The 26,545-nt window shown below is 41.1% G+C and overlaps 1 protein-coding gene across 2 annotated transcripts in view; it reads left to right on the top strand.

Annotated features, from left to right (window-relative positions):
- Positions 1-17,530: 17,530 nt before the first annotated feature.
- LOC140481436 (interleukin-1 receptor type 2-like) overlaps positions 17,531-26,545 on the top strand; it is a 32,753-nt gene continuing 23,738 nt past the window's right edge. For both annotated transcript variants that reach the window (XM_072577605.1, XM_072577606.1), the window contains exons 1-2: positions 17,531-17,676; positions 25,330-25,383. In XM_072577605.1, coding sequence (XP_072433706.1) covers positions 17,583-17,676; positions 25,330-25,383 — 148 coding nt within the window. In that variant the 5' untranslated portion in view covers positions 17,531-17,582. The remainder of the gene's footprint in view (positions 17,677-25,329; positions 25,384-26,545) is intronic.

The following is a 26,545-nucleotide window of genomic DNA, read 5'->3' as shown; positions in this document are numbered from 1 at the left end:
CTCTTTTCCTTTGCTTCATTTATCTTTTTTCTGAAGTGCAAGCTTCCTTTTGTTTTTTGAGTTGTGCTTACTAATGCTCTGGAACTAATAAAGGAAGATGTGGTTGCACTGGACAGGGTGGAAAGGGGATTCACTGGGAAGGAGTAGTTTAGCTGTAAAGAGAGGCTGGATAGCCGCCAATTGTTTTCTTTGGAGCAGAGAAGGCTGATGGGAAACTGATAGAGGTGTATAAGATTGAGGGGCATGGGCTGGGTGAATAGAAAACAACTGTTTACCTTTCTTAATGGATGAATAATGAGGAAGTGCGATTTTCAGGTGAAATGCAGGAGGTTTAGAGGGGACTTGAGGAAAACCTTTTCACCTAGAGGTGGGAGGATAGGTGAGGTGGGAAATTTCACAAGCTTTAAAAAGTACTTAGATGAGCACTTGAAATGCCATAACTCTCAAGGCTATCAGCCAAGTGCTCATCAGCATCTCCCTTGAACTTCTCCGTTGTTGCTAATCTATTAGACTCCTTAATTGACATGAAGGACAAGATGAGTAGAAGGGGCCTCCAATTAAATATTATGATGCCAATTACTGTTTTCAGTTCCCACTCCAAACACTGTTCTCTTGCTACTGACTCTATTCTCTTTCTAGATAACTGTCCTGTAATGCAAATCAGATATTCACAACCTTTTGTGTCTTTTGACCCAAGATGAGCTTCTGATGACAGTGGTACTGTCACTAAGATGGAGGTGGAAACACAATCACGCTACTCACCATCTCTGCTGTCTCAACTCGTTAATTTACCAAAACTCTTATTCATGTCTTTGTCGTTGTGATCCCAGTGGAGATCAGTAACTGCTGAAAAGATTTTAAATTCCCAATTAGCTGAAGAATTACAGAAGATTTTACATCTAAAAATTGTAACAAGCAATGAAAATCTATGCTGACTAAATACTATCTTAGAAGGAAATGTGTGCTTTAAACCATACAACAGAAGGCCCTGACAATACTCTGGCAAGGACAATGAAATCTGTTGCTCTAGAACTTGGTGTTCCCTAAGCCTAGCCTCTAATCCACCCAGCAATGTGAAAAATATTGCACGTGTGTTCTGTTTGCAAAAAATAGGACCAGTCCAATGTGGCCAATTACTACCCCATCAATCTACACTCTATCTATGAAGAGGCACTTGCAAAGAATAACCTGCTCACTGACTTAGTTTGAATTCTCCCAGGGCCCCACAGTTCCTGACTTCACTACAGCTTTAGTCCAAACATGACAAGAGCTAAATTCTGTAATGGAGGTAAGAATCACTACTCTGGCCATGAAGGCAGCACTTGGCAGAATATGACATTTAAAAAAAACCTTAGCAAAACTCTGTAGTTACTGAGAACTGGGGAAAGCTCCCTGTGCCTTTTGGAATCATACCGAACACACAGGAGAATGGTAATGGTTCTTGGGTATCACCACAGGAATTCCTCAGATTGTGACTAGGCTCAATCACCTTCAGCTACTTCATCAATAACCTTACCTCCAACATAATGTCAGAAGTACAAATATTTGCTGATGATTCAGTACTGTTCATGACTCCTGAGATCTGAAGCAGTCCAGTTCTGTATGCAACTTTTTTTTCCAGCAGTCTTCCCCATCTGAAAATCTAAATCCATTTCTAAGCCTTCCAAGCAAAACATTATCCAAATAGAATATCCAGAAGATCCATTTACAAATACAGTTGGGCATTTTCCCTGAAATGAGTTAACAAAGAACATCAATTACCTGGATCTATGTGGCTTCTAATAAGTGCTTTGTAAAGAAGTTGGCCATCCTTTCATTAACCTTAATCTTTCAAACTCAAGTCCTCAAAAAATATTAAATCTGAAACCATCATAATGCAGTCAATTATTAACCCTCAGAAGGGAAACTGCAACCATTTCAAAATTGCAGCTGTTCTTAGCAAATGGTGCACTGTATTTTAATAGTTAGCACCTAGCCTTAAAACTTTTAATGAAGGCAGTGAGAGTTTTAGTTCAGGTTATTCTCAAATCACAAAATCAATTCTCAACCTTATGGCCTGAATTTTCCCAAGTTAGAGATAGCTCAGAGCCATTTATAAAACAGTGTGGGTGGGATTATATATTCTGGATTCCCACCGCCATTTACAGTGTCTAATTTTTCACTGGGACTGGATAAAAGATAACATACTAAGTGTGACCCATTTAGGGTCATCATTTCTTAGCTCTGTGCAATTCTTATGGTGTTGGACCAGCTTCTGGGATGGCTCATGGTTCGCAGACCTTCAGAACAGTTGCAATCCTTTTGAAAAGTCAGTTTGAAAGGTATTCCCAGTTACGTTCCTCCACTCAGCACATTGGCCCCCCAACCCTCAATGCTAACTCCTGTCCTCCCATCCCATCAGTTATTCTTTATAGCCCATGCCAACGCATGTCAGCACATCTAGCCAAGCTCGTCATACCTTTTATATGATTCACAACACATCCATGCCTGGTCACCAATGTACATTGTTACGTATGGTTGACCAAGTACCCAGACTAAAAGGGTTTACTGAACAGGGTTCTGTTTTAATAGCTAGAGACATCTGTGATTTTGTTTGAATAAGTGATTCTAACAATTTTTTTCTAATCTCTTTTGCCAATGTCTGTAAGTACTTTGCACAAGATTATGAAGTTTGAAGTGTTTGAAACTTGAAGTGTTTGAAACCTTTGATATTGCAAATCTCTGTTTTGGTATTTCAACATTCCTATAAAAGCATCATTTTATTCCAAATGAACATTTGTGAACAAAAGTATTTTTCCTCAGCATTTCCGCATATTCCATTGTTCATGAATGTCTAATTGGTTTTGTGTGAAGTGTATATTGAGTGAATGGACATGGAAGGATCAGAAGCTGACTTGGGGGTTTGAATGGCCATGGGCAATAAATGAGGGCTAGAAGACCTTTACAGCCTGTAATCCAATTAGGACAAAGTCCCATTGAACTGAGCCTTTAAACCAGGCTAACGAAATGCTCAGTCCCTGTGCCCACTTCCCATCTGCTTCTGTGAGAGAGGATACTGTACCCTGTATCTATTCCTCCCGACTCGGGGAACTAAATGCTTATCATTCGAGAGGACAGCAAATTTGAACTCTCTCGAGCATCTATCGAATGCATCATCATTCAGCCTCAACCTCTCAAATGAGACTGCAGACTTTCACTGAAAATTTATTAAGCCATTAGTCATTAAGAAGTAGAGAAGGTGGTAGAATGCTGTGCATATTAAGAATGGGTAGGATGACATTGTTGCCTGGACTGTAGAAGACATTGGAGCTATCTCTTATCAGTTAAAAGTCCATTAATTTCTTGAGTTTTGCTTACAGAGAATTAAATGTACCCAATGTCTGCATGTACAATGTACAGCTGTTTGTGTATCATTGATATAAATCCTTTACCAGTATTTATGGTACTGTGATAAATGGTATGGTAGAGGGAAAAAGGAGGAAATTTGCACCTCAGGCTAAAAAAGCAGTTTGCAGGTTTACGGAACATAGAAGAGAAACATGCTTCAGACATTGTAGCTTGATTGTCACTGTGGAGGTGAAAATTACCAAATTAGATTTGGGTTCTGCCCTGGTTTCTAATGAAGCAAGTGCTTCTTCTGCTAAAAATGATATGATAAAACTCTACAAAATTGATGGCACCTGCACTTCTGTTACTTTTCAATCATAGCTTCAAACTAACATATCTACCAATTTACAATAGAATTGCTCATGTAATTATTAACTGGTAGTAAGAATGGTTTTATGATGCATGTTATGACTCTTCAATGTATTAGATAATTGTTCATTAGTGCCCAAGTAGGTCAAAATGTGATCAATCCAATGGAGCCAATGAGAGATGTTCTTGTGTACATGCACAGGTTCTACTGAAGCTCTCATTGCTGCTTCACTTTCTATGTGCCCTAATTTAGGGAAGGTGACAGCCTAATGGTGTTATCATTGGTCTGTTAATCCAGACACTCAGGTAATGTTCTGGAAATCCAGGTTTGTATCTTGTTGCGATCGAATTTGAATTCAATAAAAACCTGGAATTAAGAGTCTATTGATGACCGTGAATCCATTGCCAATTGTCAGAAAAAAAACCCATCTGGGTCACTAATGTCCTTTAGGAAAGGAAATTGCCATCCTTTCCTGGTCTGGTCTACATTTAACTCCAATAATGCGGTAAAGAGTCAACTGCCCTCTGGGCAATTAGGGATCGACAATAAATACTAGCCTTGCCAGTGATGCCCTCATCCCATGAGTGAATTTTAAAAAAAATCACAGCAGACACGAGTGCAACACTTGAGGAAAAGTTTCTGTTTTGTCAGCCGAGTGTGGGTGAAATTGGTAGAACTAACACATAAGGTCAGGGAATTCTAAATGCAAGTTATATGACATGCAAATCACCCAACCTTTCGTGCTGTTTTAAAACTAACTTCAACCCAAACTGGCTTTTTCCAAGACTTGGCCATGTCCCCTTAGCTAAATAATATGTATAGACTGATGGAGCCCATTTCTAACTATTCAAGAAGGATTTTGGAATGGTGTGTAATTTCTGAGTTGCTGATAGCAAATTTTAAAAAACAGATTGTTATACCCCTTGATTGGCATAAGAAGGATCTGAAAGAGAAGTGGGGATGTTGATTCATTGCTTATACAAAATTCATTTAATGTGATGTGGAAAAGCAAGAACAGCTTGAAGATTTTACCTCTTAATGAAATATTTAATTTGCCAAGAAACTATTAATCAAACTAGTACATAATTTATCTTGTTATTTTCAATGATTTAAAATCATGCTACTAACAGGTGGAGGACCCAGATGTTAGTTAATAAAAAAATATACTGCTTGTGATAATCCCAGTTTCCCCATAATAAAATTACACATGTTTAACATACATTAAAAATATAGCTGTATTTAATTAAAAGCAAAATAAACAATAATTAAGTATGCTACTTCATTAAAGTAAAATTGCATTTTTACTTGACTTTCAGTAAGACGTTAGACCAGATCTTTACTGTCTTTGGAATATATGTGACAAGAAGGTGCATGTTGGGACTCATCAGAAGTCCCAACACACCATTCTGCAATAATTTCCATGACAGGTTTAAGCTTCTATTGGGCAATTCCCTAGTGACTGGGACTGTAGAGGAATCAAAACCTGCTGTTATCCGGTTAACGATAAAATTGATATCAACTTGGACACCCAAGCTTTGATATGTCTGTGATCTCAAGCAATGTATGTATTTACATACATCCAAGTATAATAGAGATGAATGCAAGATGCAGGATGCATGTTTACATACATTGCCTGAGTATAAATGTTCCCAAATATGTCTCATTTAAATTGAGACTCCATCTGTAAATGTGATATTATGAGATTCATGTAAGTCTTGAGTGTAACTTCATGAAACTGATCACAGACTTGGCCATCAGTAACAGAAGTCTTGAGTCTAGAATGAGCATTTGAGGAAAGAGGGCTGCAACTTGACTGTAGAGAGCTTTGAGAACTGCTATGTACAGATATAGACAAAAAATTATGATAGGACAGAAGGAGTAAAGGGCCGTATGTGGGGATGAGGAGCAAGCAGCCTCAGGAGCAGTGTAGGTGTACACCCCCTCAGACCAGAGATGGTCCAGACTGCAGTCTCAATCAGCAAGTAGTATTTCTGCATTAAAGCATAAGTTAAAGCAAATGAAGCTACACAAACTGATTGGCAGTAAACTTTCAGTATTCTACAGTAAGGTTTATATTATGGTAATCAGCTAAACAGACTCCTTTATTTGATTTAAGGTATTCTAAATATTTCTTGAGTCAACTGAGAAACATTATGCCTTTATTGAGATGGCCTCCTGACTGTTAGCATGATCAGAAACATAATTGAAAATGTTTAGGTCCCCTATCCTTCAAATGCAGTGGTACAATCAGATTGTTCCATTTGTCTGCAGTTTTACTTAATGCAACAGTTCAATGAACAAAACCCCATACCCTATCCCAAACACCAGCCACAGTTTATTTAGCACGTGTAAGACAGGTGTTTGTAAGTGTAATGATAATTGTCTAGTGATCAATTGGTTCTTTAAGGATTGATAAACTCTCTGGATTAGTTTATTTAAAACAGTAAACCATTAGCGATTTTTGAGAAGATTTGTAGCTCAAGTTAATAAGTCTGTAAGTATGCTCACTGAGCTTGACGGTTTGTTTTCAGGCGTTTCGTCACCATGACTAGGTAACATCATCAGGTGAGAGTCTTCGGTGAAGTGCTGATGGTATGTCCTGCCTCTCTATTTATAGGTCTTGGTTTCTTAAGGCGGGTGATGTAATTTCCTGTTCCTTTTTTCATGGAAAGGTAGATAGGATCTAAATTGGTGTGTTTGTTGGAGGAGTTCTGGTTAGAATGTCATGCCTCTAAGAATTATCGTGCGTGTCTTTGTTTTGCCTGTTCTAGGATGTGTGTGTTGTCCCAGTCAAAGTAGTGTCCTTCTTTGTATGTATGGAAACTAGTGATAGTGGGTCTTCCTTTTGGTGGCCAATGGTATTCGTGTATCCTGGTAGCAAGTTTCCTGCTAGTTTGTCCGATGTTGTGTTTTTTTACAGTTCTTGCATGGTATCTTGTAAATGACGTTAGTTTTACTGGTGGTATCTAAGGGATCATTTAGGTTCATTGGTCATAGTCATAGAGATGTACAGCATGGAAACAGACCCTTTGGTCCAACCCGTCCATGCCGACCAGATATCCCAACCCAATCTAGTCCCACCTGCCAGCACCTGGCCCATATCCCTCCAAACCCTTCCTATTCATATACCCATCCAAATGTATTTTAAATGTTGCAATTGTACCAGCCTCCACCACTTCTTCTGGCAGCTCATTCCATACACGTACCACCCTCTGAGTGAAAAAGTTGCCCCTTAGATTTCTTTTATATCTTTCCCCTTTCACTCTAAACCTATGCCCTCTAGTTCTGGTCTCCCCCACCCCAGGGAAGAGTCTTTGTCTATTTATCCAATCCATGTCCTTCATGATTTTATAAACCTCTATAAGGTCACCCCTGATCCTCCGATGCTCCAGGGAAACAGCCCCACCTTTATGCGTTTCAAGACTCCAAAACTACTTCCTCTGTAATCCAGACATTTTTCAAGATGTCACCATCTATTTCCCTACAGTTTATATCTTCTATGTACTTTTCCACAGTAAACACTGAATCAAAATGCTCATTTAGTATGTCCCCCATCCCCTGCAGCTCCACACAAAGGTCGCCTTGCTGATCTTTGTGGGGCCCTATTCTCTCCCAAGTTACTCTTTTGTCTTTGATGTTTTTGTAAAAACCCTTTGGATTTTCCTTACTGTTTTTGCCAAAGCTATCTCATGTCCCCTTTCTGCCCTCCTGATTCCCCTCTTAAGTATACTGCTACTGACTTTATACTCTTCTAAGAATTCACTCAATCTATCCTGTCTATACTTGACATATGCTTCCTTCTTTTTCTAAACCAAACCCTCAATTTCTTTAGTCATCCAGCATTCCCTACACCTGCCAGCCTTTCCTTTCACCCTAACAGGAATATACTTTCTCTGGACTCTCGTTATCTCATTTCTGAAGGCTTCCCATTTTCCAGCTGTCCTTTTACCTGCGAACATCTGCCTCCAATCAGCTTTTGAAAGTTCTTGCCTAATGCCATCAAAATTGCCTATTCTCCAATTTAGATCTTAAACTTTTAGGTCTGGTCTATCCTTTTTCATCACTATTTTAAAACTAATAGAATTATGTTTGCTGACCCCAAACTGCTCCCCCACTGACACCTCAGTCACCTGCCCTGCCTTATTTCACAAGAGTAGGTCAAATTTTGCACCTTCTCTAGTAGGTACATCCACATACTGAATCAGAAAATTTTCTTGTACGCACTTAACAAATTTCTCTCCATCTAAACACTTAACACTATGGCAGTCACAGTCTATATGTTTGGAAAGTTAAAATCCCCTACCATAACCACCCTATTGTTCTTACAGATAACTAAGATCTCCTTACAAATTTGTTTGAAAAATGTGTTGCTGGAAAAGCATAGCAGGTCAGGCAGCATCAAAGGAGCAGGAGAATCGACGTTTCGGGCATAAGCCCTTCTTCAGGAATGAGGAGGGTGTGCCAAGCAGGCACAAGGTAGGGAGGAGGGACTTGGGGGAGGGGCATTGGGAATGTGATAGGTGGAAGGAGGTTAAGGTGAGGGTGATAGGCCAGAGAGGGGTTGGGGGCGGAGAGGTCGGGAAGAAGATTGCAGGTCGAGAAGGCAGTGCTGAGTCCGAGGGTTGGGACTGAGAAAAGGAGGGGGGGGGAGGGGAAATGAGGAAGCTGGAGAAATCTGAGTTCATCCCCTGTGGCTGGAGGGTTCCTAGGCGGAAGATGACGCGCTCTTCCTCCAGGCGTTGTGTTGTCATGGTCTGGCAATGGAGGAGGCCAAGGACCTGCATGTCCTTGGCGGAGTGGGAGGGGGAGTTAAAGTGTTCAGCCACAGGGCTGTTGGGTTGGTTGGTGCGGGTGTCTCAGAGGTGTTCTCTGAAATGTTCCGCAAGTAGGCGGCCTGTTTCCCCAATGTATAGGAGGCCACATTGAGTGCAGCAGATGCAGTAAATGATGTGTGTGGAGGTGCAGATGTGGAGGTTGGGTTGGTGGGGGGTGTGGACCTGACGAGGGAGTCTCGGAGGGAGTGGTCTTTCTGGAATGCTGATAGGGGAGGAGAGGGAAATATATCCTTGGTGGTGGGGTCTGTTTGGAGGTGGCAGAAAGAGCATTCCCACCGCAACTCCCTCGTCAGGTCCACACGCCCCACCAATCCAACCTCCACTCTCGGCACCTTCCCCTGCAACCGCAAGAAATGCAAAACTTGTGCCCACACCTCCCCCCTCACTTCTCTCCAAGGCTCCAAGGGATCCTTCCATATCCATCACAAATTCACCCGCACCTCCACACACATCATTTACTGCATCCGCTGCACCCGATGTGGCCTCCTCTATATTGGGGAGACCAGCCGCCTACTTGCGGAACGTTTCAGAGATCACCTCTAGGACACCCGCACCAACCAACCCAACCGCCCCGTGGCTGAACACTAACTCCCCCTCCCACTCCGCCAAGCACATGCAGGTCCTTGGCCGCCTCCATCGCCAGACCATGGCAACACGACGCCTGGAGGAAGAGTGCTTCAACTTCCACCTAGGAACCCTCCAAGGGATGAATGCAGATTTCTCCACTTTCCACATTTCCCCTCCCCCCACCTTTTCTCAGTCCCAACCCTCGAACTCAGCACTGCCTTCTTGACCTGCAATCTTCTTTCCGACCTCTCCACCCCCCACCCCTCTCTGGCCTATCATCCTCACCTTAACCTCCTTCCATCTATCGCATTCCCAACACCCCTCCTCCCTACCTTTTATCTTAGCCTGCTTGGCACATCCTCCTCATTCCTGAAGAAGGGCTTATGCCCGAAACGTCGATTCTCCTGCTCCTTTGCTGCTGCCTGACCTGCTGCGCTTTTCCAGCAACACATTTTTCAGCTCTGATCTCCAGCATCTGCAGTCCTCACTTTCTCCTTACAAATTTGTTTCTCAATTTCCCTCTGACTATTAGGAGATCTGTAATACAATCCTAATAAGGTGATCATCCTTTTCTTAGTTTCACCCAAATAACTTCCCTGGATGTATTTCCGGGAATATTCTCCCTCAGTACAGCTGTAATGCTATCCCTTATCAAAAACGGAACTCTCCCTCCTCTCTTGCCTCCTTTTTCTATACTTCCTGAAGCATTTGTATCCGGCAACATTAAGCTGTCAGTCCTGTCCATCCCTGACCCATGTTTCTGTAATTGCTATGATATCCCAGTCCCATGTTCCTAACCGTGCCCTGTTGCCTTCCCTGTTAGGCCTCTTGCATTGAAATAAATGCAGTTTAATTTATCAGTCCTACCTTGTTCTCTGCTTTGTACCTGACTGCCCTGACTGTTGTGACTCACTTCTATTCTCAACTGTACCAGTCTCAGATTGATCTCTTTCCTCACTATCTCCCTAGGTCCCACATCCTCCACCACCACCTTACTAGCTTAAATCCTCCTGAGAAGCTCTAGCAAATCTCCCTGCCAGTATATTAGTCCCCTTCCAATTTAAGTGCAATCCATCCTTCTTGTACAGGTCACCTCTACCCAAAAAGAGATTCCAATGATCCAAAAATGTGAATCCTTCTCCCATACACTAGCTCCTCAGCCATGCATTGATCTGCTCTATCCTCCTATTCCTGCCCTCACTAGCTCATTGCATCAGGAGTAATCCAGATATTACTACTCTTGACAACATCCTTTTTAAATTCCTACCTAACTCTCTGTGATCTCCCTTCAGAATCTCAACCTTTTCCCTTCCTATGACATTGGTTCCAATGTGTACAATAACCTCCTGCTGCCCCCTCTCCCTTTTTGAGAATATTCTGCAAGCTCTCTGAGACATCCTTGACCCTGGCACCAGGGAGGCAACATAATATTCTGATTTTTTGCTGCTAGCCGCAGAAACGTCTGTCTGTATCTCGGACTAGAGAGTCCCCTAACACAGTCGATCTCCTGGAACCCAACGTACCCCTCATTGCATTAGAGCCAGTCTTAATACCAGAAACTTGTCTGATCGTGCTACATTCCCCTGAGAATCCATCACCCCTTACATTTTCCAAAAGAGCATACTTGTTTGAAATGGGGATAGCCACAGATGACTCCTGAATGAACTGCTTCCCTCTCTTTCCTGGAGTTAACCCATCTATGTGACAGTATCTGCAACTTTTCCCTCTTCCTATAACTGCCATCCATCACATCCCCTTGCTCTTGTAAATTTCTCATTGCCTCTAACTGTCTCTCCAACTGATCCATTCAATCTGATAGGATTCACAACCATTTATTGCAGGTACAATCCTCAGTAACCCGTAAACTCTTTCTCAACTCCCACATCGAACAAGAAGAGCGTATCACTCTACTCAGGACCATTTTTGCATCTTTCAATCTGCAGATCCAGAAAATAGCACTGTCTTATTCCTCTACAAAACACTGCTCCAGGTTAATAATTATTGCTTATATTTTAAGTTTAATCAAGAGACCTATCTCAATAAAACAAGTGTGTTTGTATGTTTATGGGCTACCATGATGCCAAGGGTCTGAGTAATCTGGAAGTCATTTCTGATATGTCTTTGATGTAAGGTATTGTGGCTATAGATTTTGGTTGCCAAGAATTCCTGAACAGCACCAAAGACACCAAGATAGAACCAAAATAATGGTCTCCTTTGATGTTACAGCTCTTTTCACATTAATTAACATTGACCTGGCCAAAGAAACACTGGCATCACTACTAGGAAAACCCAGGACCACAAACACCAGACAGCACCAACCTCATCAGCAAAAACAACATTGTCAAGCTAGTGGGCATATGCCTCACCACCCACTTCACATTCAATAACAAAACCTACAAACAAGCCAATGGAACACCTATGAAATCACCTATATCAGGGCTCATAGCAGAAGCAGTAATGCAGAGACTTGATCAAACAGCCCTCCCATCTATCCAAACCAAACTTTGGGTCTGCTACGTGGATGACATCTTTGTCATCACAAAACTGAACAAATTAGAGGAAACCTACAATGCCAACAATATCGTGGCAGGCATAAAATTCACAAAAGAGGAGGAGAATGACAACAGACTCCCATTCCTAGATGTGACAGTTGAATGTACAGTTAATGGAGAGCTTCAAACCAGCATCTACAGAAAAGCAACATACACGGACAAAATACTTACCTTCAGAAGCAGGCATCCCAGCACACACACGGAGCTGCATCAAGACATTATTTCAATGAGATACATCACACTGCAGCACTCAAGATCTACAAAAAGCAGAAGACAAATATCTATACGACGTTTTCAAGAAAAATGTGTACCCAATAAACACAATCTGTCGATTGCTCTGAAACAAACCCATACAAGCAGGCACAACGCAACCAAAAACTATAGCCACACTACCTTACATCAAAGACATATTAGAAATAACTTCCAGACTACTCAGACCCCTTGGCGTCATGGTAGCCCACAAACCCACCAATACACTTAAATAGCGACTAATGAAACTAAAGAATCCAATAGATACCACCAGCAAAACTAACATCATTTACAAGATACCATGTAAGAACTGTTTTTAAAAAAAAACACTACATTGGACAAAGTAGCAGGAAACAGGATACATGAACACCAACCAGCCACCAAAAGGCACGACCCACTCTCATTAGTTTCTATACATAAAGACAAAGAAGGACAACACACATATCCTCGGACAGGCGAAACAAAGACACGTAGGAGAATTCTTAGAGGCCTGGCATTCTAACTAGAACTCCATCAATGAACACATCGATTTAGATTCTATTCACCTTCCCTTGAAAAAACGAACTAGAAATGACATCACACACCTTAAGAAACCAAGACCTATAAATAGAGAGGCGGGCCGTACCACCAGCACTTTACCAGAGACTCTCACTGATGATGTTACCTTGTCATGGTGACGAAACATCTGAAAACAAACCTTCAAGCTCAGCGAGCTAACCTACATACTTAACAGTAAACCATGTTTCAAGCCAGCATTGCACGAAACCAACTGATTTCTATGCACTGCTTGCAAACCCAAAGAAGACAAACTGCCAGGCAAAGTCACAATATCACATGCACTCAGCATATAATGTTCCTCAAGGCAAACTGGTTTCAATGGAAGGTACCCATTCAATATCCTCTTTTACAAAAGAAACACAGTAATAAGTGAGACTTAAATCAAATACCATTACTATTTGGTAATTTACTGATACATCCAGGTCTTATGATGGTGACATTTTCTCAATACATTGCCAAGCTTTTTGTTCATGGACTACAGTTGCTACTCCAGAATTTGCTTATACTAATGTACTACATTCCAGATTAGCCACTGACCATCATTCTCAAATCATCTTGACATTCATTGTTTTGTTCCTTACAAGTGTACAGGTTATGTAGAAGATTTTGGTTAACAATCTAGATTCTTCTAATTTTATCAAGGTTTGAGCTTTAGTTTGGTCCAGTGTATCATCAGCTTAATCTGCTCTAATGACTGTCCATCATCTTCAACAAGTTTCCCTTTTTGTTTTCTTCCAAACCTGGTCCTTTTCCACCTGTTGCTGCAATGGTTATTTGGTTTCTGCTATGTCTGGCTTGAGTTCTTTCACTGGAGCATCACTGCAGGCATGCATTTCTGAAAGGATTGTCATGGATTGATCTTGCAGTTCCTTCTACATCTGTGTTTGTAGGTTTATCATTTTTCCCAGCATTGTTTTGAGCTCAAAATGAAGTTGTGGTAGCTGCTTTGGCTGAGCCAAATCTATTTTATGTGCAAGTTGTTCCAGATCTTTCTGTAAATTAGCAATGTTTTCATTAGAGTTATGATACAGAGCTGGTATTTTGTTCTGTTTCCTTTCTTGAAGTTCAATTTTTCTCTCCATAACAAAGAGCTGAAGTTTTACCTCCACTAATTCAAAAGAATGTAGTCTTCTTTCACGTTCTGTACATGTTTCTTACATTTTCTGTCGCACCTATGCTTGCTCTTTGCAAAAGCAATTCTTATTAGCAAATAGTGATGGTTTGCTTCACACTATTGTCTTTTCACCCTGGCTGTACAAGTTTTTCATTTTGGATAATGGCCCTTCGACTGCCAGAATTGAATTTGCTTTCACCACGTACTCAGTGCATTCCAGATTCTAACCATTCACTGCATAAAAGAAAAGATTTTCCCATGATGCCATTATGTATTTTGACAATTATTTTAAATGAATGCCATATTATTCTTGATCCTTTCACCAATATAATCAGTCTCTCGTCCTCCACTACCCCAGACCATTCATGATTTTTGAACACTGCCATCATTTATCTTAGCCTTCTGATCTCCAACGATAATGGTCCTGGCTTCTATCAGTTTATCTTTGTAACTGAAGTTCCTTCTCTCTGGAAACATTAAATTTAATCTGACAGATGTCTGCCCATTCCGCTAAACTGCCAGTGTCTTTTTTGAAGTTCTATAAGATCGTCCTCATAAATCACAATATTTGGAAGTTTTGTGACATCTGCGAGTTCTGAGCAGTACTCCAAAGTGTATAAAATACATCATTGTATATATCAAGCAGAGGATTTTCAACCCCAGCCCCGGGGAGCACCACTGTAAATTTTCATACAGTCCAAAAGTAAATCACTGAATAGCAATCACTGTCACTCTGGCTAATTTCATATCCGTATTACACCTATCCTTTTATCCCATTGGCACATCTCTCAAACCTGTTAGACAGCACATTATCAAATGCCTTCTTGCAAGTCCATGTACACCATATCAATACCATGCCCTTATCTACTCGCTCTACTTCATCAAAAATAACACACCAAACAGGTTAGCTAAATATGCTCTTAAATCCAGGCTCACTTTCCTTAAGTAGCATTTGCCCAAGTGGCTATTAATTTTCATCTGAACATAGTTTATCCTCAGTGGTAGGATTTTAGAAACAAACTGGTTTGTAGTTACTGTTTATTTCTTTCTGCATTTTTATTTTGAAGTTGTCTATATGAACTTTAGCAAAGCATTCAACAAGATTCTGCATGGTAACCGGTAAGGGAATCAGGGGGTGCTAGCCAATTGGATACAAAATTGGTTCGAAGGTAGGAGACAGAGGGTGGTGGTAGAGGGCTGCTTTTCATCATTTATATAAATGATTTGGATGTGAATATAAGTGGTGTAGTGATTGGAACGAGGTTGATTTTGTTGATTATGAGGTTGTTGATTGGGGTTGTTAACCTGGGTCAATCAGGAACCTCTGGCTGACCAATGTAACCACCAGGAGATTAGAATCTCCTCAGTTCAGGGAGTGACTCTGAGCTGGCTGGCTGTAGCCAATACTGTATGTGCAAGTAAATAAAGGGTGACCTGGTTATGGGATGTTTGCCTCTATGTAGATCTTGCAGGACGAATAGTTAGTAAGTCTGCAGATGACATTAAAGTAGGTGATGTAGTGGACAGAGAAGATAATAATCTTCCGATTACAATGGGACCTTGATCAGATGGGCCAATGGGCTGAGGAGTGGCAGATGAATTTTAATTTAGATAAGTATGAAGTGTTATGTTTTGGTAAGGCATACCAGGGCAGGACTTATACAATTAACGGTAGAGCACTGGGGTGTCTTGCCAAACAACAAGACCTGGGGTGTAGGTGCACTGTTCCTTGAAAATGGTCTCGCAGGTAGACAGGGTAGTGAAGACGGTGTTTGGCATGCTTGTCTTCATTGGTCAGAACATTGAATGTAGGAGTTGAGATGTCATGTTGCAACTGTACAGGACATTGGCAAGACCACTTTTAGAATACTGTGTACAATTCTGGTCATCCTTCCATAGGACATGTTGTTAAACTTGAGAGGGTGCAGACAAAATCTGCAAGGATGTTGCCAGGATTGAAAGGTTTGAGTTATAGGGAGAGGCTGAATAGGCAGGAGCTTTTTTCCCTGGGGCATTGGAGACTGAGGGGTGACTTTCTAGACATTTATAAAAATATGAGGGGCATGGATAGGGTGTATAACTAAAGTATTTTTCCTAAGGTGAGAGAAATACTAGAGAGCATAGGTTTAAGGTGAGGGGGAAAGATTTAAAAGGGACCTTTGGGGTAACTTTTTCAAGCAGAGGCTGGTGCATTTATGGTACGAGCTGCCAGAGGAAGTGGTGGAGGTGGCTATAAATAGAATATTTAAAAGGCATTGGGATCGGTATATGAATAGGAACGGTTTAGGTGTATATGGGCCAAGTGCTGATAAATGGGATTAGGTTAGATTGGGATGTCTGGTTGGTGTGGACAAGTTGGACCAAAGCTTCCATACTCTCTAAAAGTGTACCATTAACAATTCTGTAGTTCTTTGGTAACATCCCTATATCTGAGGATTGTAAAATTAGTTGCAGTATCTGCAATTTCCACTTTCACTTCCATTAGTATCTTGGATGCATCTTGTCCTAGTGCTTTATCCCCATCAAATCCAGTCAGCCTATCAACTACCAACTCTAATCAGTTTTATGACCAACAAATGTTGATTTTACCTTCTCTTTCACCATGACCTAGTAAAAACAGATAAAAAGCATTCATTTAGTACCCTAGACCCAGTCTTTGAAAAGAAAATTCTCTCTGCTTCTTCATCCGTCCACCAATGTGATCAGTTTCTCCCTAACCACCCTGCCAGAGCGCACTCAATTTTGAAAATTCTCTTTTGGTTGCTAAGCAACCCCACATCTGTATATTCCATTTTATGCTAACTACCAGACTGTTCTTCTTTTCTTGCTTTTTCAATTCCCCTTTGAACTCATTGTATTGAGCCTGATTTTTAAGTGTATTATCCAGCTGATAAACGTGATAAGTACTGTATTTCTGCCTCATCATAATCTCATCATAGACACTTTTATACTCGAGGGAACTTTAGATTTGCTTGCGCTGCCCTTCCCTCAATGCAAATAGACTTTAATTAGTTTCCTCTTTATTGGCAGCTAGCATGCTCAAATACAAGATATTTCATGTTGATAACAATAAGATAGGGATGTAACACACCTTGATTGGGATAAAGAGAAACTGAAAGATGAGTGGGGATGTTCATTGATTCATGGTTTATAAGATAAGCCAGTAATTTGATCTGGATTAACCTGCCAGTTTGAGGCTAAGTAGAACAGAAATGTTGCTCATCATCTGGCAGAAGTTCAAGAGCTGATGTGCTAAGATGCACCAAAGAAAGTTTACTGACATGGAGTTGAAGGAAATTTCAATGTTTGTAAATTTTGATACCCAGTCGGTAGCCTTGAACCAAATATTTTCTATCTTACATCTGATTACAGTTTACTTCCGGAAATAGTCTGTTTGAAAGTAATCAAAAGTGCATTTGAATTTAGCCTACAAACTCTATTCATGTAAAATTGCATCTGAACATTTTCTTAGTTTGAAAACAAAAGCTGCTGGAGATCACAGTGGGTCAGGCAGCATCCATGGAGAGAAAGCAAGCTAACATTTTGAGTCTAGATGATGCTTCATAAGAGCTGAAATGAAGCTTTGACGAAAAGTCATCTATACTCAAAACATTAGCTTGCTTTCTCTCCATGGATGCTGCCTGACCCGCTGTGATCTCTAGCATTTTTCATGTTCAGTTCAGATTCCAGCATCTGCAGTAATTTGCTATTGCATATTCTTAGATTGGGCTTAGAAAAACTACTTTCTGTGACAATGGTAAAAATGTAGATTGGCAAAATATTGATTTTCAGCCTCTGTAATTAGCAGCTGAAAAGCAACCGTTGAGACGGATGTGAATTGTCTATTGCAAAATTGATTCAGTTGTGCTGAATTAACAAAACTTTATAATCATTGCTTTACTTCCTCTACATCCTTCACGGAAGTACTTATTTTAACTTTATTCGCCACTAGGACTGACTGAAGCAAAATCAAAACGATCCATTCAGTCTAATTTTGTTAGAGCTGCAGAATGACTGTGTCCTTGATTATGTTTATCTTCATCTGTGAATCCATCAGCAGCAGTGAGGTTTCCAGTCTATCCATACACTACAATAACACTTCAGGTAAGAAACTAGCAGATATAGTTTGTTTTTTAAAAAAATACATTAGCTCTGACAGTAAATTATAACCCTTTTTGAAAGGGAAGGCACGGGTTTCACTATGAATTTCAATATCAGCATTTGTAACCATTCTGAGTGTCAAGAATTTTGCTATAATTCCACAGAAATGAATTGAAACAATGCGCCAGTAGACAATACAAATACATTTAAAATAATTTCAAAGGGCATCCATCAGAAATAGAAAATGTTAGTTTATATGAAACTGTGGACTTAATGCTGGCATATTAGAGTTTGGAGAGATCAGATATTTCTCAGTCAAGGTTCGATGTGAAATGAACCTATTTTTGCTTGAACTTAATATTTTAGGATATAGGCAACCATGTGCATGTGGGTTTTCATAAAAGCAGCTCTGATGATGATACTGAGTTGGTAAAGGGTCGGGAAAGTATCAGGTCCTTCCATCATTTATAGTAGAAGTTTACCTTAATCACTCCCTCCAGTCACAAATGGCAGTTCTAGGCAAAAGTCAGGACTGCAGATGCTGGAAACCAGAGTTTAGATTAGAGTGGTGCTGGAAAAGCACAGCAGGTCAGGCAGCATCCGAGGAGCAGGAAAATCGACCTTTTGGGGCAAAAGCCCTTCATCAGGATTCCTGATGAAGGGCTTTAGCCCAAAATGTCGATTTTCCTGCTCCTCGGATGCTGCCTGACCTGCTGTGCTTTTCTAGCACCACTCTAATCTAAACAAATGGCAGTTCTGGCCCAGAAGAAAATTTTATGTTAAGATAAATATAATGTACTTCTCAGTATAATGGTTGATACTATCATGTTTAAATGAGCCAATTTGGATGTTAACCAGATTAATTGTAATAAAGAACAAAACAAAAAACAAGAAGCCCATCCAGATTGCACCAACATAAACTAAAAACCTTTCGCCTCTATTGGGTCCAAATTCCTCAACTTCCCACCTATTCATTTTTTGTCAAGATGTCTCTTGAATGATGCAATTGTATCTGTCTCCTCCATCATCTCTGATAATGCATTCCAGGCACTACCATCCTCTGTAAAAGAAAGAAACTTGCCTTTCACATCTCCTTTAAACTTTTTAGTTTAAACCCATGTGCCCTAATTGACATTTCTATGCTGGCAAGAAGACTCTGACTATCCATTCTATCCATGCCTCTCATAATTTTGTGAACTTCCACCAGGTTGCCTCTTATCCTTTGACATTCAAGTGAAATTCAGCCACGTTTGTCTAATTTCTCTTCATATCTAATACCCTCCAAACTAGACAAGATCATGGTCAATCATTTCTGTACCCTCTCCAAAGTCTCCATGTCCTTATGGTAGTATGGCAACCAGAACTGTATTTAATATTCCAAATGTGCCCGAACTAAAGTTCAAAATAGCTGCAATATGACTTGCTAGTTTCCGTGCAATCTGTCCCAACCTATGAAAGCAAGCATACTATATACTGTCTTGACTACTTTATCCACTTGTGTTGCCTCTTTCAGGGAACTGGAGCCATATGCCTAGATTCTTCTATATGTTGATGCTACTGAAGGTTCTGCCATTTACTGTATTTTACTGCATGAGATCTTCCAAAATACATCACCTCGCATTTGTCTGGATTTAAATCCATTTGCCATTTCACTGCCCGAGTCTCCAATTTATCTGTATCCTGTTGTATCCTCTGGCAATCCTCCTCATTATTTGTAGCTCCCCCAATCTTCGTTTCATCTGCAAACATATTGATTGGACCACTTCTCCTCCACATTCTTCTCCAAATCATTTACATAATACAAACAACTAGAGTCCCTGCACTGATCCCTACAGAACACTAGTCACAGATCCCCAGTCAGAAAAAATCAACTTTCCACCTTGACGCTCTGTTTTCTATAACTAAGCCAGTTCTATATCCATTTTAGCAGCTCACTGCGGATACTGTGTGACTTCATCTATCAGCCTGTCATGAGAGACCTTGTCTAAGACCTTGCTAAAATCCATGTAGACAACACACACTGTCCTGCACTCATCAATCATCTTTGCCACGTATTCAAAAAACTCAAATCAAGTTTGTGAGACAAGACCTTCCCCACATAAAACCATGCTGCCTATTGCTAATAAATCCATATTTTTCCAAATGTGAGTAAATCTTGTCACCAGCAATCTTCTCCAATAACTTCCCTGCCACTGACATAATGTCCCAGTTGCTTTTAGTTGAAGCTCAGAATTCCAATCACTGCTTCATATGTTTATACTTCTACATTGAGCACTGTGTTCTTCTACTACAAATACTCCCCTTAAGAATTATGTTGACAAATAACATTCATCCAAATATTTTATTATTGTGTGCCATCCCTTCATCCATATTCTGTTAATATTTTTCATTCAATAAATTGTGGACAAACCCCTGATAATTGCATGAAAGTTCTGGATGCAATTTAATAAGGACATTTCCAAAATACTGCTTTCTGTTCAACGATGGTAATAGCTCATTGCTTAAATCTGAAAAGTCACATTATTTCTTTGTGTTGCTGAGAGGAGATAGAACATTACAGCGCAGTACAGGCCCTTCAGCCCTCTGTTGCGCCAACCTGTGGAACCAATCTGAAGCCTATCTATCCTACGCTATTCCACTATCATCCATGTGTTTATCCAATGACCATTTAAATGCCCTTAAAGTTGGGGAATTTACTACTGTTGCAGGCATTGCGTTCCCTGCCCCTACTCCTCTCTGAGTAACAAAACTACCTCTGATATCTCTCCTATATCTATCACCCCTCAATTTAAAGCTACATCCCCTTGTGCTAGCTATCATCATTCAAGGAAAAAGGCTCTCACTGTCCACCCTATCTAACCCTCTGATTATCTTATGTCTCAATTAAGTCACCTCTCAACTTCCTTCTCTCCAATGAAAACAGCCTCAAGTCCCTCATCCTTTCCTTATAAGACCTTACCTCCATACCAGACATCATCCTAGTAAATCTCCTGAACCCTTTCTAACGCTTCCACATCGTCCTATAATGCGGTGACCAGAACTGTACGCAATAGTCCAAGTGCGGCTGCATTAGAGATTTGTACAGCTGCAGCATAACTTGTGACTCTGAAACTCAATCCCTCTACCAATAAAAGCTAACACACCGTATGCATTCTTAACAACCCTATCAACCTGGGTGGCAACTTTCAGGGATTTATATACATGGACACTGAGATCTCTCTGCTCATTTACAAACCAAGTATCTTACCATTAGTTCAGTACTCCTTATCCCTGCTGTACCTTCCAAAGTGAATCACCTCACACTTTTCTGCATTAAACTCCATTTGCACCTCTCAGCTCAGCTCTGCAGCTTATCTATGTCCCTCTGTAACCTGCAACATCCTTCGGCACTATCCACAACTCCACTGACCTTAGTGTCATCAGCAAATTTACTAACTCATCCTTCAACGCCATCATCTAGGTCATTTATAAAAGTGACGAACAGCAATGGACCCAAAACAGATCCTTGTGGTACACTAATAACTGAACTCCAGGGTGAACATTTCCCATCAATCACCACCCTCTGTCTTCTTTCAGCCAATTTCTGTTCCAAACCGCTAAATCACCCTCAACCCCTTGCCTCCATATTTTGTGCAATAGCCTACTGTGGGGTACCTTATCAAATGCCTTACTGAAATCCATATGCACCACACAAACCACTTTTCCCTCCTCCAACTGTTTGGTCACCATCTCAAAGAACTCAGTAAGATTTGTGAGGCATGACCTACCCTTCACAAAACCATATTGACTGTCCCTAATCAACTTATTCCTCTCTAGATAATTATAAATGCTACCTCTTAAAACTTTTTCCACCACGTTACTCACAACTGAAGTAAGGCTCACTGGTCTATAATTACCAGGGTTGTCCCGACTCCTTAAACAAGGGAACAACATTTGCTATCCTCCAGTCTTCTGGCACTATTCCTGTAGACAATGACAACATAAAGATCAAAAGCCAAAGGCTCTGCAAATTCTTCCCTGACTACCCAGAGAATCCTAGGATAAAATCCATCTGGCCCAGGCACTTATCTATTTTTACACTTTCCAGAATTGTTAACACTACCTCCTTGTGAACCTCAATCTCATTTAGTCTAGTAGCCTGTACCTCAATATTCTCCTTGACAACATTGTCTTTTCCCAGAGGAAAAATATTCATTTAGCGCTTCCCCTATCTCCTCAGACTCCACGCACAATTTCCCACTACTATTCTTGATTGGCACTAATCCTACTCTTGTCATTCTTTTATTCTTGATATACTTACAGAAGGCTTTAGGGTTTTCCGTTCACCTATCTGCCAGCGACTTCTCATGTCCCTTCCTGGCTCTCTGTTTAGGTCTTTCCTGGCTACCTTGTAACTCTCAAGCACCCTAACTGAGCCTTCATGTCTCATCCTAACATAAGCTTTCTTCTTCCTCTTGACAAAAGATTCAACTTCTTTAGTAAACCATGGCTCCCTTGCTCGACATCTTCCTCCCTTCCTGACAGATACATACTTGTCAAGGACACGCTGTAGCTGTTCCTTAAATAAGCTGTATATTTCAATTGTGCCCATCCCCCGGAGTTTCCTTCCCCATCCTATGCATCCAAAATCATGCCTAATTGCATCATCATTACTTTTCCACTCACAATAACTCTTGCCCTCTGGTATATACCTATCCTTTTCCATCCATAAAGTAGACATAACCAAACCGTGGTCACCAAAACTAAAGTGCTTACCCACCTGCAAATCTAACACCTGGCTGGGTTCATTAACCAGGACCAAATCCAATGTGGCCTCGCTCCTTGTTGGCTTGTCTACACACTATCAGGAAACCCTCCTGCACACATTGGACAAATCCTGACCCATTTAAACTACTTGAACTATAGTATTTCCAGTCAATATTTGGAAAGTTAAAGTCCCCTACAACAACTACCATATTAGTCTTGCTCCTATCCAGAATTATCTTTGCTATCCGTTTCTCGACAGCTCTGGAACTGTTCAGAAGCCTATAGAAAACTCCCAACAGAGTGACCACTCCTTTCCTGTTTCTATCCTCAGTCTATACTACCTCAATAGATTAGTCCTCAAACATCTTTTCTGCCACCATAATACTGTCCTTGACTAACAATACCACACCTCCCCCTCTTCTAAGTTTTTACTGAAACATCTAAATCCCAGAACCTGCAAGAACCATTCTTGTCTCTGCTCTACCCATATCTCTGAAATGGCCACAACATTGAAGACCCAGGTACCAACCCCTGCTGCAAGTTCACCCACCTTATTCTAGATGCTCCTGGCATTGAAGTACACACACTTCAAACCACCTTTCTGCTTGCTGGTGAACTATTGCGACCTTGAAACCTCATTTCTGATCTCACTACTCTCAACCTCCTGGACACTGGAACTACAATTTAGGTTCCCATCCCCTGCTGAATTAGTTTAAACCTTCCTGAAGAGCTTTAGCAAATTTCCTTCCAAGATATTGGTACTCCTCTGGTTCAGGTGTGGACCATCCTGTTTGTAGAGGTCCCACCTACCCCAGAATGAGCCCCAATTATCCAGGTATCTGAAACTGTCCCTCTTGCACCATCCTTGTAGCCATGTGTTCAACTCCTCTCTCTCCCTATTCCTTGCCTCTCCAGTATGTGGCACGGGCAAAAAAGCAGAGATAACGACTCTGTTTGTTCTCGCAATAAGTTTCCACCCTAGCTCCCCAAATTTCTGCCTTAAATCCCCATCCCTTTTCCTACCTATGTAGACCATGACTTGGGGCTGCTCCTCCTCCCCTGCAAGTATCCCAAAAACACTATCTGAGACATCGCAAATCCTGGCACCTGGGAGGTAACACATCGTGAGTCTCTCTCATTCCTACAGAACCTCCTATCTGTCCCCCTAACTATGGAGTCCCCAATGACTAATGCTCTGCTCATCTCTCCCCTTCTCTCCTGAGCAACAGCAAAAGGAACAGATTCTCTGCCAGAGACCTGTACCCCCAAGACACACACACACACACGATCCCTGGACTGTCTGCCAGTTCCCTTTCCTTCCCCTGACTGTAACCCATCCACCTTTTTCTTGCACCTGAGGTGTGACTACCTCCCTGTAACTCCTCTCAATAACCCCCTCCACCTCCCAAATGATCCAAAATTCATCCAGCTTCAGTTCACTAACACAGTTTTCAAGGAGTTGGGTGCACTTCCAGCAGATGAAGTCAGCAGGGACATTGCGGTGACACTTCACTCTCACGTTCTGCAGGAGGAACATTCAACTGCCCTAATCGACATTCCCACTATTCTAAATTCCCAGAGACTGTCGAAAAATAAAGAATAAAAAATAACTAGTTAACTTAAACATAGAACCTGTGTTTTTGGTTAGAGGAGGAAGATGGGTGGGAGACACTATCTAAGTACTGTTTCGGGTAACACAAGCAGCTTCACTTACTCAGCAGTCCCGTGCCAACTCCTGCTCAGCGTATCCTCCACCTATTCATGAGGTAAGTTTTGAAAACAGTGATTCACCTTCCCGGCAGCTTCCTGGTCGCTGCTGCACCTCTTCCTCCTGCTGAACACCAAAATCAGCAGTGGAAGAGATGGCACTCCTGCATCAATAGGGATAGGGATTGGTGGTGGAGGGAGCGTATCCCTGGAAACCACTGAGGCTATCAGTTTACCTGCTGGGTTTCCCTCATGGCTCAAACACTTGTAAAAGGTTCAAAGAGGTTGCTGATTGCCTACTTGGCTCTATTGGGCTCTGGGCAAGTGTTTGGTCTCTAACATTTCCTGCTGCTAGCAACTATGCCAGTGGACAGAAAACAGATATGCCATCATCTTCCTGTACCACTTTGCCTGCCTTGCCATCTCAGCCAAACCCAAAACTACAGGATAAACCACTATTTCAGATGTAGCCTAGCCAGCAATAAATAAAAGATAAGAATAGTATGTATTGTTTATTTTAAATACCTTTTCAAATGCATAATTAGTTTGGTAATTTTCCTTTGCTTATATGTTTGCAGTTAAATCCAGGTATGTGCATCACCAAGGAATATAATTATTACTTAAAAATTCTGTATAATTAAGTTGGACAGAGTCTGTTGCTGTGCAAATTGGTAGGAATCCATTCTGAGCCTTGGATGGTCTTGTCTTGACTATTCTTCTATAGATTTTATTTTTAAATACATTTCTAATCATTAAAAATGTAACTTTTGCAAATTAGTATAGGATTTTTCATCTGGAAGTTGCTTTGTAGCTTTAGATTAGATTAGATTACTTTACAGTGTAGAAACAGGCCCTTCAGCCCAACAAGTCTACACCGACCCTCCGAAGAGCAACCCACCCAGACCCATTCTCCTACAGTTACCCCTTCACCTAACACTATGGGCAATTTAGCATGGCCAATTCACCCAACCTGCACATTTTTGGACTGTGGGAGGAAACCCACGCAGACACAGGGAGAATGTGCAAACTCCACACAGACAGTTGCCTGAGGCGGGAATTGAACCCGGGTCTCTGGCGCTGTGAAGCAGCAGTGCTAATCACTGTGCCACTGTGCCGCCCATAAGATTTAACTTCTTTGTAATTTCTAATAAACACTGTTACAATAATCTTGACATTTTTATTCCTTTTGATTTCACTGCACAGGTCATGTTCCACAGATTTTATATCCAAACAATAATACCGTGGAAGCATTGGTTGGTAAGTGAAGCCAAGTAAAATAAAGCAACTAAGCTCTTTTGCTCTTTGTGATTTTTATAAATGACTTGGATGAGGAAGTGGAGGGGTGGGTTTGTAAGTTTGCCGATCATGTGAAGGTTGGTGGAGTGTGGAGAGCTGTTGTAGGTTGCAACGGGACATTGACAGAATGCAGAGCTGGGCTGAGAAGTGGCAGATGTAGTTCAACCTAGATAAGTGTGAAGTGATTAATTTTGGAAGGTCGAATTTGAATTCAGGTTATAGGGTTAAAGGCAGGTTTCTTGGCAGTTTGGGGGAACAGAGGGATTTTGGGGATCTACGTCCATAGATCCCTCAAAATTGACGCCTAAGTTGATAGAATTGTTAAGAAGGCATACGGTGTGTTGGCTTTCATTAGTGGGGGATTGAGTTTAAGAGCCGCAAGGCTCTATAAAGCCCTGATTAGACCACACTTGGAATATTGTATTCCGTTCTGGTTGCCTCATTATAGGAAGTATGTGGAAGCTTTGGACACGGTGCAGAGGAGATTTACCAGGATGCTGCCTGAACTGGAGGGCATATCTTGTGAAGTTAAGTTTGAGGGAACTAGGGCTTTTCTAATTGGAGTGAAGAAGGATGAGAGGTGGCTTGATAGAGGTGTACAAGCTGATGAGAGGCATAGATAGAGTGGACGACCAGAGACGTTTTCCCAGGGCAGAAATGGTTATCACAAGGGGGCATAATTTTAATGTGATTGTAGGGAGGTTTAGGAGAGATGTCAGAGTTTGGTTCTTTACACAGAGTGGTGGGTGCGTGGAATGCACTGCCAGCAGTGGTAGTAGAGTCAGATGCATTAGGGACATTTAAGTGACTCTTGGATAGGTACACAGAAGATAATACAATTGAGGAACAATTTCCTATGTGAGGGTAATGAATCTATGGAATTCTGTACCACAGAGAACTATTGGAGGCAGGGTCATTAGGTATATTCAAGACTGAGATAGATTTTTAATTAGTAAGGAAACCCAGTGTTATGAGGAAAGGGTAGGAAAGTGGGGTTGCTGATTATCAGATCAGCATTACCTCAATTGGTTGAATTGCCTCCTTCTGGTCCTATGTCTTACCGTAAGCTGTGTCTGGCCTACGCCATGAGATTCTCTGACAGTGTTCTAACTTCATTTTACTC

This window comes from Chiloscyllium punctatum, chromosome 9 (assembly GCF_047496795.1).
Source record: "Chiloscyllium punctatum isolate Juve2018m chromosome 9, sChiPun1.3, whole genome shotgun sequence".
In the NCBI taxonomy this organism is placed as follows: domain Eukaryota; kingdom Metazoa; phylum Chordata; class Chondrichthyes; order Orectolobiformes; family Hemiscylliidae; genus Chiloscyllium; species Chiloscyllium punctatum.
The sequence above is the reverse complement of the archived record's forward strand: the minus strand, read 5'-3'. Positions and strand labels throughout refer to the sequence as shown.